The sequence below is a fragment of the Oncorhynchus nerka genome, linkage group LG20 (genome assembly GCF_034236695.1).
Source record: "Oncorhynchus nerka isolate Pitt River linkage group LG20, Oner_Uvic_2.0, whole genome shotgun sequence".
In the NCBI taxonomy this organism is placed as follows: Eukaryota; Metazoa; Chordata; class Actinopteri; order Salmoniformes; family Salmonidae; genus Oncorhynchus; species Oncorhynchus nerka.
Genome location: NC_088415.1, coordinates 8,205,970 through 8,224,771, shown reverse-complemented (window position 1 = coordinate 8,224,771; position 18,802 = coordinate 8,205,970). Strand labels below are relative to the sequence as shown.

General features: G+C 44.9%; 1 protein-coding gene across 2 annotated transcripts; it reads left to right on the top strand.

The window, feature by feature from the left end:
- The first annotated feature begins 1,974 nt into the window (after window positions 1-1,974).
- LOC115101932 (pepsin A-like) lies at window positions 1,975-15,613 on the top strand. 2 transcript variants are annotated; one of them, XM_029621386.2, is made up of 9 exons: window positions 1,975-2,080; window positions 3,005-3,149; window positions 7,065-7,182; window positions 7,642-7,760; window positions 8,778-8,974; window positions 9,198-9,314; window positions 10,486-10,630; window positions 10,935-11,033; window positions 15,143-15,613. In XM_029621386.2, the coding sequence occupies exons 1-9, from the start codon at window positions 2,022-2,024 to the stop codon at window positions 15,278-15,280; spliced, it is 1,137 nt and encodes a 378-aa protein (XP_029477246.1). In that variant the 5' UTR covers window positions 1,975-2,021; the 3' UTR covers window positions 15,281-15,613. The 2 variants fall into 2 exon arrangements, with proteins under 2 accessions (XP_029477246.1, XP_029477248.1); XM_029621388.2 differs by lacking the exon at window positions 1,975-2,080 and adding an exon at window positions 2,729-2,764.
- The last annotated feature ends 3,189 nt before the right edge of the window (window positions 15,614-18,802 follow it).

Sequence of the window (18,802 nt, the reverse complement as noted above, 5' to 3'; positions counted from 1 at the left end):
CTATAATGTGAAATTAAAACACTATATCTTGATAAGATAAGTATTCAACCCCCTGAGTCAATACATGTTAGAATCACCTTTGGCAGCGATGACAGCTGTGAGTCTTTTGGGGTAAGTCTCTAAGAGCTTTGCACAACTGGATTGTACAATATTTGCCCATTATTCCTTTTAAAATACTTCAAGCTCTGTCAAGTTGATTGTTGATCATTGCTAGACAGCCATTTTCAAGTCTTGCCATCTATTTTCAAGCTGATTTAAGTCGAAACGGTAACTAGGCCACTCAGGAACATTCAATGTCTTCTTGGTAAGTAACGCCAGTGCATATTTGGCCTCGTGTTTTAGGTTATTGTCCTGCTGAAAGGTGAATTCCTCTCCCAGTGTCTGTTGGAAAGCTGAACCAGGTTTTCCTCTAGGATTTTGCCTGTGCTTAGCTCTATTTTCTTTTTTTATCCTAAAAAACTTCCTAGTCCTTGCCAATGACAAGCATACCCATAACATGATGCAGCCACCACCATGCTTGAAAATTTGAAGAGTGGTTCTCAGTGATGTGTTCTGTTGGATTTGCCCCAAACATACCGCTTTTGTATTCAGGACAGAACATGCATTTCTTTGCCACATTTTCTGCATTACTTTAGTGCCTAATTGCAAACAGGATACATGTTTTGTAATATGTTTATTCTGTACAGGCTTCCTTATTTCACACTGTCATGCAGGTTAGTATTGTGGAGTAACTACAATGTTGTTGATCCATCCTCAGTTTTCTCCCATCACAGCCATTAAACTCTAACTGTTTTAAAATCATCATTGGCTCCATGGTGAAATTCTTAAGTGGTTTCCTTCCTCTCCGGCAACTGAGTTAGGAAGGACGCCTGTATCTTTGTAGTAGCTGGGTGTATTGATTTACCATCCAATGTGTAATTAATAACTTCACCATGCTCAAAGGGATATTCAGTATCTGCTTATTTTTTTTACCCATCTACCAATAGGTGCCCTTCTTCGTGAGGCATTGAGAAACCTCTCTGGTCTTTGACTGTGCTTGAAATTTATCACTCGACTGAGGTCCTTACAGACCTCGACTGACGGACCTTACCGTATGTGGGGTACAGAGATGGAGTAGTCATTCACAAATCATGTTAACCACTATTATTGCACACAGAGTGAATCCATGCAACATATTCTGTGACTTGTTAACCCATTGGCACAACTTACCTTACTCTCCCCTACATATACAGTATGTATAGAAAATTAAGTTATATTTACATGTGAAAAAAACCCAAACATGGAACACACTTTGGAATATTATTCCACTGTTTATGTTTTTGTTAATTTGTCCCTAAGACTATTTGATGATATACAAATGTAATTTTTGTTCAATTACGAAACAAGGGTGATGGTGACTCAGACTTGTATCAGCTATTTCCCAAGATTAGACAATGACTGTTCATTAACATTGTTCCAAAGCATATTTACTTTTTGCTACTAAGGTCTTTTATGTTTGTAACCATTGCACACTTTTCTTATCTGAAGTTCTGTTATCGCTGTGTTCCAAATGGCACCCTATTCCCTATATAGTGCACCACTTTAGACCATAGCCCTATGGCACCCTATTCCCTATATCAAATCAAATGTATTTATATAGCCCTTCGTACATCAGCTGATATGTCAAAGTGCTGTACAGAAACCCAGCCTAAAACCCCAAACAGCAAGCAATGCAGGAGTATATAGTGCACTACTTTAGACCAGAGTCCTATGGCACCCTATTCCCTATATAGTGCACAACTTTTGACCAGAGGCATATGGGTCCTGTTCAAAAGTAGTGGAGTAAGTTGGTGATAGCGTGCCATTTTGGGACGTATCCATTGCGTGATATTGTTTGCTAAGGGAAGTAATGGCATGGACAATTGGCTGTGGATTTGAGTCTTTACTGGCTGTGGATTGGGTCCTGGTGTACAGGATAACTGTATATAAGGCCTTGGTTCTCCTACTTCGCTCTCTGAATCCAAGAAGAACTAGAAGCACCCATGATGAAGTGGGCTATCGTCCTGTGTGCCATAGTGTCCCTCTCCGAGTGTCATACCAGGTAAGTCCTGTTCCTCTCCGAGTGTCATACCAAGTAAGTCCTGTTCCTCTCCGAGTGTCATACCAGGTAAGTCCTGTTCCTCTCCGAGTGTCATACCAAGTAAGTCCTGTTCCTCTCCGAGTGTCATACCAAGTAAGTCCTGTTCCTCTCCGAGTGTCATACCAAGTAAGTCCTGTTCCTCTCCGAGTGTCATACCAGGTAAGTCCTGTTCCTCTCCGAGTGTCATACCAAGTAAGTCCTGTTCCTCTCCGAGTGTCATACCAAGTAAGTCCTGTCATACCAAGTAAGTCCTCCGAGTGTCATACCAGGTAAGTCCTGTTCCTCTCCGAGTGTCATACCAAGTAAGTCCTGTTCCTCTCCGAGTGTCATACCAGGTAAGTGTCATACCTGTCCTGTTCCTCTCCGTAAGTGTCATACCAGGTAAGTCCTGTTCCTCTCCGAGTGTCATACCAAGTAAGTCCTGTTCCTCTCCGAGTGTCATACCAAGTAAGTCCTGTTCCTCTCCGAGTGTCAAACCAGGTAAGTCCTGTTCCTCTCCGGGTGTCATACCAAGTAAGTCCTGTTCCTCTCCGAGTGTCATACCAAGTAAGTCCTGTTCCTCTCCGAGTGTCATACCAGGTAAGTCCTGTTCCTCTCCGAGTGTCATACCAAGTAAGTCCTGTTCCTCTCCGAGTGTCATACCAGGTAAGTCCTGTTCCTCTCCGAGTGTCATACCAAGTAAGTCCTGTTCCTCTCCGAGTGTCATACCAAGTATGTCCTGTTCCTCTCCGAGTGTCATACAAAGTAAGTCCTGTTCCTCTCCGAGTGTCATACCAAGTAAGTCCTGTTCCTCTCCGAGTGTCATACCATGTAAGTCCATGTCAAATTCCTAGTACATGTAATTGTAGAATAACCGTGATTCAGATTTTGATTGTGTGTTTTCAGGATTTCTCTGATCAAGGGGAAGACTGCCAGAGAGACCCTGATGGAGAAAGGTATATGGGAGGAGACTAGGCAGAAGTACCCCTACAACCCTATGGCGAAGTTCATCCAGACTGGTGCAGATGAGGCAATGACCAACGATGCTGATGTAAGGCAGAGTCAGGAGCAGTATGGTCATATTCTGCATTAGCCTGGTGACTGATCTGTTTGTGCTATATAGCCAACGACCATTGGAGTTATATACCATTATATACAAACAGATGTGGTACCAGGCTAGTCACAAAGGCTATATTGTAGGATTCTTCTGATTTATACTGAACAAAAATGTAAATGCGTCATGCAACAACTTCAAAGATTTTACTGAGTTACAGTTCATATAAGGAAATCTGTTCATTGAAATAAATGCATTAGGCTTTAATCTATGAATTTCACATGACTGGGAATACAGATAAGCGTCTGTTAGTCACAGATATCTTTTTTTTTTAAAGGTATGTGCGTGTATCAGGAAACCAGTCAGTATCTGGTGTGACCACCATTTTCCTAATGCAGCGCGACTCATCTCCTTTGCATAGAGATGATCAGGCTGTTGATTGTGGCCTGTGGAAGGTTGTTGTCCCACTCCTATTCATTGGCTGTGTGAAGTTGCTGGATATTGATGGGAACTGGAACGCGCTGTCGTACACATCGATCCAGAGCATCCCAAACATGCTCAATTGGTGACATGTTCGGTGAGTATGCAGGCCATTGAAGAACAGGGACATTTTCAGCTTCCAGGAATTGTGTGCAGATCCTTGTGACATGGGGCTGTGCATTATCATGCTGAAACATGAGGTTATGGCGGCGGATGAATGGCACAACAATGGGCCTTAGAATCTCTTCACGGTATCTCTGTGCATTCAAATTGCCATCCATAAAATGCAATTGTGTTCGTTGTTCGTAGCTTATGCCTGCCCATACCATAACTCCACTGCCACCATGGGGCAGTCTGTTCACAACGTTGACATCAGTAAACCGCTCACTCATATGACGCAATACAGGTGGTCTATAGTTGTGAGGCCGGTTGGATGTACTGCCAAATTCTCTAAAACGATGTTGAAGGAGACATTTGGTAGAGAAATTAACATTAAATTATCTTGCAACAGCTCTGGTTGACATTCCTGCAATCAGCATGCCAATTGCATGCTGATCCACAACAAGGGGGCCCCTCAGGGGTGCCTGCTCAGTCCCCTCATGTACTCCCTGTTCACTCATGACTGCACGGCCAGGTACAACTCCAACACCACCATTAAGTTTGCTGATGACACAACAGTGGTAGGCCTGATCACCGAAAATGATGAGAGCCTACAGGGAGGAGGTCAGAGACCTGACAGTGTGGTGCAAGGACAACAACCTCTCCCTCAACGTGATAAAGACAAAGGAGATGATTGTGGACTACAGGAAAAGGAGGACCGAGCACGCCCCCATTCTCATCGACGGGGCTGTAGTGGAGCAGGTTGAGAGCTTCAAGTTCCTTGGTTTCCACTTCACCAACAAACTAACATGGTCCAAGCACATCAAGACAGTTGTGAAGAGGGCACAACAAAACCTATTCCCCCTCAGGAGACTGAAAAGATTTGGCATGGGTCCTCAGATTCTCAAAAGGTTTTACAGCTGCCTGGTATGACCGCAAGGCGCTACAGAGGGTATTGCGTACGGCCCAGTACATCACCGGGCCAGAGGAAGGCCCTAAAAATGGTCAAAGACTCTAGCCACCCGAGGCATAGACTGTTCTCTCTGCTACCGCACGGCAAGCGGTACTGGAACGCCAAGTCTAGGTCCAAGAGGTTTCTCAACAGCTTCTACCCCCAAGCCATAAGACTCCTGAACAGCTAATCAAATGGCTACCCAGACCGTTGCATTGCCTAGCCCCCACGCTGCTGCTACTACTCTGTTATATCTATGCATAGCCACTTTAATAACTCTACCTACATGCACATAATTACCTCAACACCGATGCCCCCCACACATTGACTCTGTACCGGTACCCCCTGTATATAGCCTCCACATTGAGTCTGTACCGGTACCCCCTGTATATAGCCTCCACATTGACTCTGTACCGGTACCCCCTGTATATAGCCTCCACATTGACTCTGTACCGGTACCCACTGTATATAGCCTCCACATTGACTCATTGACATTGACTGTACCGGTACCCCCTGTATATAGCCTCCACATTGACTCTGTACCGGTACCCCTGTATGCCTCCACATTGACTCTGTAGTACCCCCTCCACATTGACTCTGTACCGGTACACCCTGATTATAGCCCCGTTATTGTTATTTACTGCTGCTCTTTAATGATTTGTTATTCTTATTTCTGACTTTTTTAGGTGTTTTCTTAAAACTGTATTGTTGGTTAAGGGGTTGTAAGTAAGCATTTCACTGTAAGGTCTACCTGTTGTATTTGGTGCATGTGACAAATAACATTTCATATGATTTGATGCTCCCTCAACTTGAGATATCTGTGGCATTGTGTTGTGTGACAAAACTGCACATTTTAGAGTGGCCTTTTATGGTCCCCAGTACAAGGTGTACCTGTGTAATGACCATGCTGTTTAATCAGCTTCTTGATATGCCACACCTGTCAGATGGATGGATTATCATGGCAAAAGAGAAACGCTCACTAACAGGGATGTAAACAAATTTGTGCCCAGAATGTGAGAGAAATAAGCTTTTTTATGCGTTTGGAACATTTCAGGGATCTGTTATTTCAGCTCATGAAACATGGGACTAACACTTTACATGTTGCGTTTATATTTTCAAATCAAATTTAATTTGTCACATGCGCCGAATACAACAGGTGTAGACTTTTCTGTGAAGTGCTCACTTACAAGCCCTTAACCAACAATGCAGTTTAAAGAAAATAGAGTTGAGAAAATATTTACTTTTTAAAATGTTCTGTATTTATTTTATTTAGTAACATTGAAATAACAATAACGATGCAATATAAAGTGGGTACCGGTACCGAGTCAATGTGTGGGGGTACAGGTACCGAGTCAATGTGTGGGGGTACAGGTACCGAGTCAATGTGTGGGGGTACAGGTACCGAGTCAATGTGTGGGGGTACAGGTACCGAGTCAATGTGTGGGGGTACAGGTACCGAGTCAATGTGTGGGGGTACAGGTACCGAGTCAATGTGTGGGGTACAGGTACCGAGTCAATGTGTGGGGGTACAGGTACCGAGTCAATGTGTGAGGGTACAGGTACCGAGTCAATGTGTGGGGGTACAGGTACCGAGTCAATGTGTGGGGGTACAGGTACCGAGTCAATGTGTGGGGGTACAGGTACCGAGTCAATGTGTGGGGGTACAGGTACAGAGTCAATGTGTGGGGGTACAGGTTCGTCGAGGTCATTTGTACATGTTGTCACACCCTGATCTGTTTCACCTGTCTTTGTGCTCGTCTCCACCCCCCTGTTGCCAGTTAATTTTGTTTCGTCAAGCCTACCAGCATTTTTCCCCCGTGCTCCTGTCTCTCTCTAGTTCCTGTGTTCTAGATTTCCTGGTTTTCGACCATTCCGCCTGCCTTGACTCTGAGCCTGCCTTTCGTTCTGTATCTTTTGGACTCTGCTCTGGACAACTGATCTCTGCTTGCCTTTGATCTGTTCTCCCATTTTTTTTTTTGTAATAAGCTTTTGTTACATTGAAACTGTCTGCATCTGGGTCTTCCCCTGAGTCTTGACACATGTAGGTAAAGTGACTTGTGCATAGAAAATAAACAGCGAGCAGCAGCAGTGTAAAAACAGAGGGGGTCTGATTGAAACATGTAGGTATTACAGACTTGGTCAGGGAGAGGTTGAAAATGTCAGTGAAGACACTTGCCAGTTGGTCACCCCGTGTCTGAGTACACATCCTGGTAATCTGCCCCGCGGCCTTGTGAATGTTGACCTGTAAACGTCTTGCTCACGTCGGCTCACATCTGTATAGAAGACTGTTCAGTATATCAACATACCAGACAAACGACTGTTCAGTTCATACTGCAGTACTCTGACTTACAGTACATCTCTGTTTCACCGTCTCCCTGCAGTTGTCCTACTATGGAGTGATTTCCATTGGAACACCTCCCCAGTCCTTCAAGGTCATCTTTGACACTGGCTCCTCCAACCTGTGGGTTCCCTCTGTCTACTGCTCCAGTCAGGCCTGCCGTGAGTATACTCCAGGGGTCTGAGTAGTCTCTGGGTAGTCTCTCTGGATAGTCTCTCTAGGTAGTCTCACAGTGTAGTCTCTGAGTAGTCTCTCTGGATAGTCTCTCTAGGTAGTCTCACAGTGTAGTCTCTGAGTTCTCTCTCTGAGTCGTCTCTTGTGACAGTGTTGCACAAACAGTTTCATATTAAGTACCTAGCCAGAGAATGGGAGACTTGGTTATGGGTTGAGGTTTGTGTCTGAGGGTAGTACCTTGAGGTTTACTGCATAAGGGGGTTGGGCTCGACACAATAAAACATGAAATTGGATAAAGGTATTTACATTTTTTTCCCCTTTTATAGTGTGTATTGCAGAGAATAACTCAATGTTTGAAATACCAATGAATCAATTAATGAATGTTCAGTTTTGCAATGGTATGGTATGTGCTTGATTTGTAATAAACATGTTCATCATTTGAATAGAGAACCATGAGAAATTCAATCCTGGATTGTCCAGCACCTTCAAGTTGGGTAGCAAGACTGTTTCCATTCAGTATGGATCTGGCAGCATGACTGGAAAGCTGGCATACGACACTATTTCGGTAAGTATTGTGAATGAAGCTAGCTACCTATTATTGTCAGAAACGTCATGCCCATAGGGGGCACGTGCCCTCTCAGATTTGTCCTGCTTCAATATATATATATATATTTTTTTAAATAATCGCACTAGACTTTTCCCCCCCCGTACTAGCACTGACTTTGCTGATAGGTACTTTATTGAGGAAAAAATGATTTCCCGTGAATGAGAAGTGGTTGTTCCATTTAGATATCTGAAGCTGAATGCACAAACTGCAAGTCACTTTGGATAAGAGTGTCTGCTACATGACTAAAATGTTAATGATAACATATTCCTTCTTCTCTGTAATAGTACTAGCCACACATGTTATGAAGTTGGCTTTAGTTAGCCCAGACAGGTTCCCAACCTCAAAACTAGCTAATAAGAAGCCATTTCAGGTTATTAATCAAGTTAGAGTAGCTAGCTAGCTATCTTAGCTGGCATGCCTAATGGCAAGGTTGGCAGACTTTAGAAAAGCTAGCAATAACTAAAATGTACTGAATAAGACTCACATTCCATTCAATCTTTTACCCAGATTTGAACAGAGATGCAGAGAAGCATAAATTACACCAGTTAGACAGCTTAGATATGCTGGGATTTTTTTTTTTTACATGTAATTATTATGGCTCTAGTTTGCTGGAGAAAAAGCTGTTTCAGTTTAAATTTTTTATTGCTAAATTATCCAAAATGGCCGCAGGACCACACATCACAAAACAATTGAAATGTAATTATTATGGCTCTAGTTTGCTGGAGAAAAAGCTGTTTCAGTTTAAATTTTTTATTGCTAAATTATCCAAAATGGCCGCAGGACCACACATCACAAAACAATTGAATTGGAATTTCCGTTCTAGTAGTTCTATATCCATGTTCCTCAGGTGCACTCAATATGGCAGACTCAATTTGGCCCATCACAGTACATTTGACTTAAATGGGGATAACCATTCTAGTGTAATTCTATTTCTACGGTGCCAAGTGACTGACGTCTGCTGTTGTGTGTTTCCAGGTGGGAGGTATCTCTGTCACCCAGCAGATCTTTGGTGCCAGTGAGACCGAGTCTCCCTTCATGTCCTACATGGTTGCTGACGGTATCCTGGGCCTGGCTTTCCCCAACCTGGCGGCCTCTGGAGCCACACCCATATTTGACAGCATGATGACCCAGGGTCTCCTGTCCCAGTCCCTCTTCTCTGTCTACCTGAGCAGGTAACATAGTTACTGTACAAATACAACTGGACAGGGAGGTGGCATTTGGATGGCGAGAGTGGCATTTTGTCTTAGTTGTGATATAAATATCTAAGTACCAGTGCATTGATATTAAATACAATTAAACAATTACTTTAATGCCTTTGAAGGAGAGGTGGCCTCCATTTAAAAAATGTGTTGATGATTAAACAAACTTTTTTGACCATTTCTCCTCAACCAATAGAAACTCCGCAGAGGGTAGCATGTTGTCCTTCGGTGTCATCGAGCCTTCCTACTACACTGGACAGATCACCTGGATCCCCCTGTCCGTTATGACCTTCTGGCAGATCACCATGGACAGGTAGGTACACTAGTCCACACAGAGCCTATATCCTTGTCCTATATATCGCCTTTAGTCTCTACACAGAGCATTAAGTCCCTGTTCAACATGTTATCAACTTTTGGATCATCCCTTCATGCCACCTCCCATAACCTATAGACCAAGGGTGTCAAACTCATTCCATGGAGGGCCTAGTGTCTGCGGGTATTTTTTATTTTTTCCCCCCCTTTCAATTACGACCTAGACAACCAGAGTGAGGGGAGTTCTTTACTAATTAGTGACCTTAATTCATCAATCAAGTACAAGGGAAGATCGAAAACCCGCAGACACTCGGCCCCTCCGTGGAATGAGTTGGAAGCTTGCCATAGAATCATCAACCACATACACATTGTGTGTAGCAGTACATAAAATGAACATTCCTACAGACCAGCCTGGTCTTATAAACTAGATATAAATCCAGGACAATAAAATTAGTATATGGTACATAAGACAGATGGTTACTTAACGAAAAAAAACAAATTAGAATGGTTGGTTGGGGTGGATGGGTTGGCGTATAATGAGTTGGAATCTCATCATGGACAACTTTATCATTTTAGCTAATTATTAACTTTTCAACTACTTACTACTTTGCTACTACTTAGCATGTTAGCTAACCCTTCCCCTAACCTCAACCATTTGACCTAACTCGTAAACTTAACCTTAACCCCTAACCCCTAGCCTAGTTAACGTTAGCCACCTAGCTAACGTTAGCCACCTAGCTAACGTTAGCCACCTAGCTAACGTTAGTCACCTAGCTAACGTTAGCCACCTAGCTAACGTTAGCCACCTAGCTAACATTAGCCACCTAGCTAGAATTCATAACATATAAAACGTCTGCAAATTTGTAACATATAGTACGTTAAGCATTTTATTTTTTATTTTTTTACATATAGTACAATCGGCAAATTCGTAACATGTAATACAAATTGTAATTTGTAACATGTCATACGAAATGGGTGATGGACACATTAATACATACCATACGAAACGCCAAATATCATACTAAATGGAGTGTCTCCAGGTACTTCCAGTCTGGAGCCTATGACTGAATCTTACTTACCAAGTTCAAGATTATTTGCTCATTTAAAAAACACAATAACAGCAAGAAATGCATACAACAACAGTTAAATCCAGCTAATATTTGTCCTTCCAGTGTTACCATCAACGGCAACACCGTGGCTTGCAATGGTGGTTGTCAGGCTATCATAGATACTGGCACCTCCATGATCGTCGGTCCAACCGAAGACATCAAAAACATGAACTACTGGGCCGGAGCCACCATCAACCAGTACGGATATGTGAGTGACACGCACGCACACACACGCAAACGCACACACCGACCGGTACAGAGATGTGAGTCCAATTATAGGGCTTTTCAAACTACTGAGCCAAGCCAAGCCGAGCCAAACTGCCTGGCCTTGTTAACTGTTGGAACTAACTGTGTTGTTGGAACGTGTTGAACATGTGTGAACAGAAAATATCTGCGCAAGCATATTTAGGTTGGAGCCGGCGAAGTGTTTGTTGTTTTTCTCAAATCACCGGCTCCCCTTTCATTAACCACAGAATAAAGTTTAAAGGGTAACGTTATTATTTCTCTCCTAGACCACTGTGAACTGCAACAACATCCCCAACATGCCCGAGGTGACCTTCACCCTCAACGGAAACAACTTCACCATCCCTGCCTCTGCCTATACCATCCAGGTAGAGTCTACTGAAAGACATGTTGTTACATACAATCTATTACATCCCAGGTAGAGTCTACTGGAAGACATGTTGTTACATACAATATATTACATCCCAGGTAGAGTCTACTGAAAGACATGTTGTTACATACAATCTATTACATCCCAGGTAGAGTCTACTGAAAGACATGTTGTTACATACAATCTATACCATCCAGGTAGAGTCTACTGAAAGACATGTTGTTACATACAATCTATTACATCCCAGGTAGAGTCTACTGAAAGACATGTTGTTACATACAATCTATACCATCCAGGTAGAGTCTACTGAAAGACATGTTGTTACATACAATCTATTACATCCCAGGTAGAGTCTACTGAAAGACATGTTGTTACATACAATCTATACCATCCAGGTAGAGTCTACTGAAAGACATGTTGTTACATACAATCTATTACATCCCAGGTAGAGTCTACTGAAAGACATGTTGTTACATACAATCTATTACATCCCAGGTAGAGTCTACTGGAAGACATGTTGTTACATACAATCTATACCATCCAGGTAGAGTCTACTGAAAGACATGTTGTTACATACAATCTATTACATCCCAGGTAGAGTCTACTGGAAGACATGTTGTTACATACAATCTATACCATCCAGGTAGAGTCTACTGAAAGACATGTTGTTACATACAATCTATTACATCCCAGGTAGAGTCTACTGAAAGACATGTTGTTACATACAATCTATACCATCCAGGTAGAGTCTACTGAAAGACATGTTGTTACATACAATCTATTACATCCCAGGTAGAGTCTACTGAAAGACATGTTGTTACATACAATCTATTACATCCCAGGTAGAGTCTACTCCCAGGTAGAGTCTACTGAAAGACATGTTGTTACATACAATCTATACCATCCAGGTAGAGTCTACTGAAAGACATGTTGTTACATACAATCTATACCATCCAGGTAGAGTCTACTGAAAGACATGTTACATACAATCTATTACCTCCCAGATAGTCTACTGAAAGACATGTTGCAGACAACCTATCACCTCTCAGGTAGTCTACTGAAAGACATGTTGTTACATACAATCTATTACATCCCAGGTAGAGTCTACTGAAAGACATGTTACAGACAACCTATCACCTCTCAGGTAGTCTACTGAAAGACATGTTGTTACATACAATCTATTACATCCCAGGTAGAGTCTACTGAAAGACATGTTACAGACAACCTATCACCTCTCAGGTAGAGTCTACTGAAAAACATTTACATTTACATGGGCTTGCTCCTATCTTTTCGATTTGGTCCTGGTCCTGCCGTACAAAAACATGTTGCTACATCAATCAAATTCAATCAAATGTATTTATAAAGCCCTTTTTACATCAGCCGATGTCACAAAGTGTTATACAGAAACCCAGCCTAAAACCCCAAGCAATGCAGATATAGAAGCACAGTGGCCAGGCAAAACTCCCTAGAAAGGCAGAAACCCTGCCGGGTGGAGAGGAACCAGGCTCTGAGGGGTGGCCAGTCCTCTTCAGGCTGTGCCGGGTGGAGAGGAACCAGGCTCTGAGGGATGGCCAGTCCTCTTCTGGCTGTGCCGGGTGGAGAGAAACCAGGCTCTGAGGGGTTGCCAGTCCTCTTCTGGCTGTGCCGGGTGGAGAGAAACCAGGCTCTGAGGGGTTGCCAGTCCTCTTCTGGCTGTGCCGGGTGGAGAGAAACCAGGCTCTGAGGGGTTGCCATTCCTCTTCCGGCTGTGCTGGGTGGAGAGGAACCAGGCTCTGAGGGGTGGCCAGTCCTCTGGCTGTGCCGGGTGGAGAGGAACCAGGCTCTGAGGGGTGGCCAGTCCTCTTCTGGCTGTGCTGGGTGGAGAGCAACCAGGCTACGAGGGGTGGCCAGTCCTCTTCTGGCTGTGCCGGCCTGAGATTATAACAGTACATGGCCAAGATGTTCAAACGTTCATAGATGACCTGCAGGGTCAAATAATAATAGTCACAGTGGTTTGTAGAGGGTGCAACAGGTCAGCACCTCAAGAGTAAATGTCAGTTGGCTTTTCATAGCCGATCATTCAGAGTTAGAGACAGCAGGTGCGGTAGAGAGGAGAGAGTTGAAAACAGCAGGTCCGGGACAAGGTAGCACGTCCGGTGAATAGGTCAGGTATGTACGGCAGGACCAAATCGAAAAGATAGGAGCAAGCCCATGTAATACTTTGTAGGTTAGCAGTAAAACCTTGAAATCAGCCCTATTCTTAACAGGAGGCTAGCACTGGAGTCAAGATTCTAGCAGCCGTGTTTAGCACTAACTGAAGTTAATTTTGTGCTTTATCCGGGTAGCCGGAAAGTACAACATTGCGGTAGTCTAATCTAGAAGTGGCAGAAGCATAGATACATTTTTCTGCATCATTTTTGGACAGAAAGTTTCAGATTTTTGCAATGTGACGTAGATGGAAAGAGCTGTCCTTGAAACAGTCTTGATATGTTCGTCAAAAGAGAGATCAGAGTCCAGAGTAACGCCGAGGTCCTTCACAGTTTTATTTGAGACGACTGTACAACCGTCAAGATTAATTGTCAGATCCAACAGAAGATCACTTTGTTTCTTGGGACCTAGAACTAGCATCTCTGTTTTGTACGAGTTTAAAAGTAAAACATTTACCGCCATCCACTTCCAACACAGGCTTCCAGGATATAGGCTATAGGATATATAGGATATAGGCCAATAGTTTTAAAAATATTTTCTGGGTCAAGGTTTGGCTTTTTCAAGAGAGGCTTTTTTACTGTCACTTTTAGTGAGTTTGGTACACATCCGGTGGTTAAGGAGCCGTTTATTATGTTCAACATAGGTGGGCCAAGCACAGGAAGCAGCTCTTTCAGTAGTTTGGTTGTAATAGGGTCCAGTATGCAGCTTTTAGGTTTAGAGGCCAAGACTATTTTCATTAATGTGTCAAGAGATTTAGCATTAAAAAACTTGAGTGTCTCCCTTGATTCTAGGTCCTGTCTGTGTTGTGCAGACTCAGGACAACTGAGCTTTGAAGAGGAGTCAGTAATTTGCTTTCTAATGATCATGATCTTTTTGTCAAAGAAGTTCATGAATGTATTACTGCTGAAGTGAAAGCCATCCTCTCTTGGGGAATACTGCTTTTTAGTTCGCTTTGCGACAGTATCACAAATACATTTTGGATTGTTGTTATTCTCCTCAATTAAGTTGGAAAAATAGGATGATCGATCAACAGTGAGGTCTCTTCGATACTGCACGGTACTGTCTTTCCAAACTAGTCGGAAGACTTCCAATTTGGTGTAGCACCATTTCCGTTCCAATTTTCTGGAAGCTTGCTTCAGGGCTCGCTCGGGTATTATTCTGTATACTAGGGAGCTAGTTTCTTATGACAAATGTTTTCTGTTTTTAGGGGTGCGACTGCATATAGGTTATTACGCAAGGTTAAATTAAGTTCCTCAGTTAGGTGGTTAACCGATTGTTGTACTCTGATGTCCTTGGGCGGGTGGTGGGAGTCTGGAATGGCATCTGGGAATCTTTGGGTTGTCCGAGAATTTATAGCACGGCTTTTGATGATCCTTGGTTGGGGTCGCAAGCAGATTATTTGTTGCGATTGCAAACGTAATAAAATGGTGGTCCGTTAGGGTAGAATTATGAGGAAAAATATTAAGATCCACAATATTTAATCCACGAGACAAAACTAGGTCCATAGGATGACTGTGGCCGTGAGTAGGTCCGGAGACATGTTGGATAAAACCTACTAAGTCGATGATGGCTCCGAAAGCCTTTTGAGGTTGGTCTGTGGAATTTTCCATGAGAATATTAAAGTCACCAAAAAATGTGAATATTATCTACAAGGTCCAATAGGAATTACATACAACATATCACCTCCCAGGTAGAGTCTACTGAAAGACATGTTACATACAATCTATCTGATCTTTAATGATGATGTGTTTCAGAGCAAGCTCCTTCATCAGAGCTCCTGTACATCTGAGACTTGACTTCTTTCTTTAAGATCCTAGCGGAGCAAAGGGCCTCATATCTAAGAGGAAAAGTAATGGTATCAGAAAGAAATCCTGATTTTATCCCCCCCCCTCCTCTTCTTCTTCTTCTCTCTCTCTCTAGGACTCCTACGGCTGCAGGACTGGTTTTAGTTACGGTGGATATCAGCAGCTTTGGATTCTTGGAGATGTCTTCATCAGGCAGTACTATGCAATCTTCGACAGGGACAACAACAGGGTTGGTCTGGCTAATGCTGTGTAAGAGATCCACAGAGGTCCACTTCTCCCAGAGATCTTAAAAGATCCTTGAAATCCTGACAGCGGGAAAATCTGCGTAATAAGTGCGATTGAGCCGACATATGCAGCGTATACCATGAATGAAGTCTGGCAAATGCGGGAACATCACCTTTTACATTTATAGCGTGGTTTTCCACAGTCTGGATTGAATCGAGACCCTAGTTTTCCAGGTAATGACTAATATGTTGTATATGTGATTTATGCTCTTAACTGGTTGGGGAAATGTTGCAGATTGTTAAATGTAATCCAAGTTCTAATGTATTTTAGCATTGCAAATAAAGCCGTTGTTTCGTTGTCAGTAGCTTTTCTTCCCTGAAGTGAAACTATCCTCTTGTGGAGCCTCTTCATGAAAGAAAAGAATAGGGATAGAATATTGACCCGAACATAGTGGATGCAGGTAGGCCCAGAGACATAGACCCAAACATAGTGGAGGCAGGTAGGCCCAGAGACATAGCCCCGAACATAGTGGATGCAGGTAGGCCCAGAGACATAGACCCAAACATAGTGGAGGCAGGTAGGCCCAGAGACATAGACCCGAACATAGTGGATGCAGGTAGGCCCAGAGACATAGCCCCGAACATAGTGGATGCAGGTAGGCCCAGAGACATAGCCCCGAACATAGTGGATGCAGGTAGGCCCAGAGACATAGACCCGAACATAGTGGATGCAGGTAGGCCCAGAGACATAGACCTAAACATAGTGGAGGCAGGTAGGCCCAGAGACATAGACCCGAACATAGTGGAGGCAGGTAGGCCCAGAGACATAGCCCGAACATAGTGGATGCAGGTAGGCCCAGAGACATAGACCCGAACATAGTGGAGGCAGGTAGGCCCAGAGACATAGACCCGAACATAGTGGAGGCAGGTAGGCCCAGAGACATAGCCCCGAACATAGTGGATGCAGGTAGGCCCAGAGACATAGACCCGAACATAGTGGAGGCAGGTAGGCCCAGAGACATAGACCCGAACATAGTGGAGGCAGGTAGGCCCAGAGACATAGACCCGAACATAGTGGATGCAGGTAGGCCCAGAGACATAGACCCAAACATAGTGGAGGCAGGTAGGCCCAGAGACATAGACCCAAACATAGTGGAGGCAGGTAGGCCCAGAGACATAGAACCAAACATAGTGGATGCAAGTAGGCCCAGAGACATAGACCCGAACATAGTGGAGGCAGGTAGGCCCAGAGACATAGCCCCGAACATAGTGGATGCAGGTAGGCCCAGAGACATAGCCCCGAACATAGTGGAGGCAGGTAGGCCCAGAGACATAGACCCGAACATAGTGGAGGCAGGTAGACCCAGAGACATAGACCCGAACATAGTGGAGGCAGGTAGGCCCAGAGACATAGACCCGAACATAGTGGATGCAGGTAGGCCCAGAGACATAGACCCGAACATAGTGGATGCAAGTAGGCCCAGAGACATAGACCCGAACATAGTGGAGGCAGGTAGGCCCAGAGACATAGACCCAAACATAGTGGAGGCAGGTAGGCCCAGAGACATAGACCCAAACATAGTGGATGCAAGTAGGCCCAGAGACATAGACCCGAACATAGTGGAGGCAGGTAGGCCCAGAGACATAGACCCGAACATAGTGGGAGGCAGGTAGGCCCAGAGACATAGACCCAAACATAGTGGAGGCAGGTAGGCCCAGAGACATAGACCCAAACATAGTGGATGCAAGTAGGCCCAGAGACATAGACCCGAACATAGTGGAGGCAGGTAGGCCCAGAGACATAGACCCGAACATAGTGGATGCAGGTAGGCCCAGAGACATAGACCCGAACATAGTGGATGCAGGTAGGCCCAGAGACATAGACCCAAACATAGTGGAGGCAGGTAGGCCCAGAGACATAGACCCGAACATAGTGGATGCAGGTAGGCCCAGAGACATAGACCCAAACATAGTGGAGGCAGGTAGGCCCAGAGACATAGACCCGAACATAGTGGAGGCAGGTAGGCCCAGAGACATAGCCCCGAACATAGTGGATGCAGGTAGGCCCAGAGACATAGACCCGAACATAGTGGAGGCAGGTAGGCCCAGAGACATAGACCCGAACATAGTGGAGGCAGGTAGGCCCAGAGACATAGACCCGAACATAGTGGATGCAGGTAGGCCCAGAGACATAGACCCAAACATAGTGGAGGCAGGTAGGCCCAGAGACATAGACCCAAACATAGTGGAGGCAGGTAGGCCCAGAGACATAGACCCAAACATAGTGGATGCAAGTAGGCCCAGAGACATAGACCCGAACATAGTGGAGGCAGGTAGGCCCAGAGACATAGCCCCGAACATAGTGGATGCAGGTAGGCCCAGAGACATAGCCCCGAACATAGTGGAGGCAGGTAGGCCCAGAGACATAGACCCGAACATAGTGGAGGCAGGTAGGCCCAGAGACATAGACCCGAACATAGTGGATGCAGGTAGGCCCAGAGACATAGACCCGAACATAGTGGATGCAGGTAGGCCCAGAGACATAGACCCAAACATAGTGGATGCAGGTAGGCCCAGAGACATAGACCCGAACATAGTGGATGCAGGTAGGCCCAGAGACATAGACCCGAACATAGTGGATGCAGGTAGGCCCAGAGACATAGACCCAAACATAGTGGATGCAGGTAGGCCCAGAGACATAGACCCAAACATAGTGGATGCAAGTAGGCCCAGAGACATAGACCCGAACATAGTGGAGGCAGGTAGGCCCAGAGACATAGACACAAACATAGTGGAGGCAGGTAGGCCCAGAGACATAGACCCAAACATAGTGGATGCAAGTAGGCCCAGAGACATAGACCCGAACATAGTGGAGGCAGGTAGGCCCAGAGACATAGACCCGAACATAGTGGATGCAGGTAGGCCCAGAGACATAGCCCCGAACATAGTGGAGGCAGGTAGGCCCAGAGACATAGACCCGAACATAGTGGAGGCAGGTAGGCCCAGAGACATAGACCCGAACATAGTGGATGCAGGTAGGCCCAGAGACATAGACCCGAACATAGTGGATGCAGGTAGGCCCAGAGACATAGACCCGAACATAGTGGATGCAGGTAGGCCCAGAGACATAGCCCCGAACATAGTGGAGGCAGGTAGGCCCAGAGACATAGACCCGAAACATAGTGGAGGCAGGTAGGCCCAGAGACATAGACCCGAACATAGTGGATGCAGGTAGGCCCAGAGACATAGACCCGAACATAGTGGATGCAGGTAGGCCCAGAGACATAGCCCCGAACATAGTGGAGGCAGGTAGGCCCAGAGACATAGACCCAAACATAGTGGAGGCAGGTAGGCCCAGAGACATAGACCCGAACATAGTGGAGGCAGGTAGGCCCAGAGACATAGACCCAAACATAGTGGAGGCAGGTAGGCCCAGAGACATAGACCCAAACATAGTGGATGCAGGTAGGCCCAGAGACATAGACCCGAACATAGTGGAGGCAAGTAGGCCCAGAGACATAGACCCAAACATAGTGGATGCAGGTAGGCCC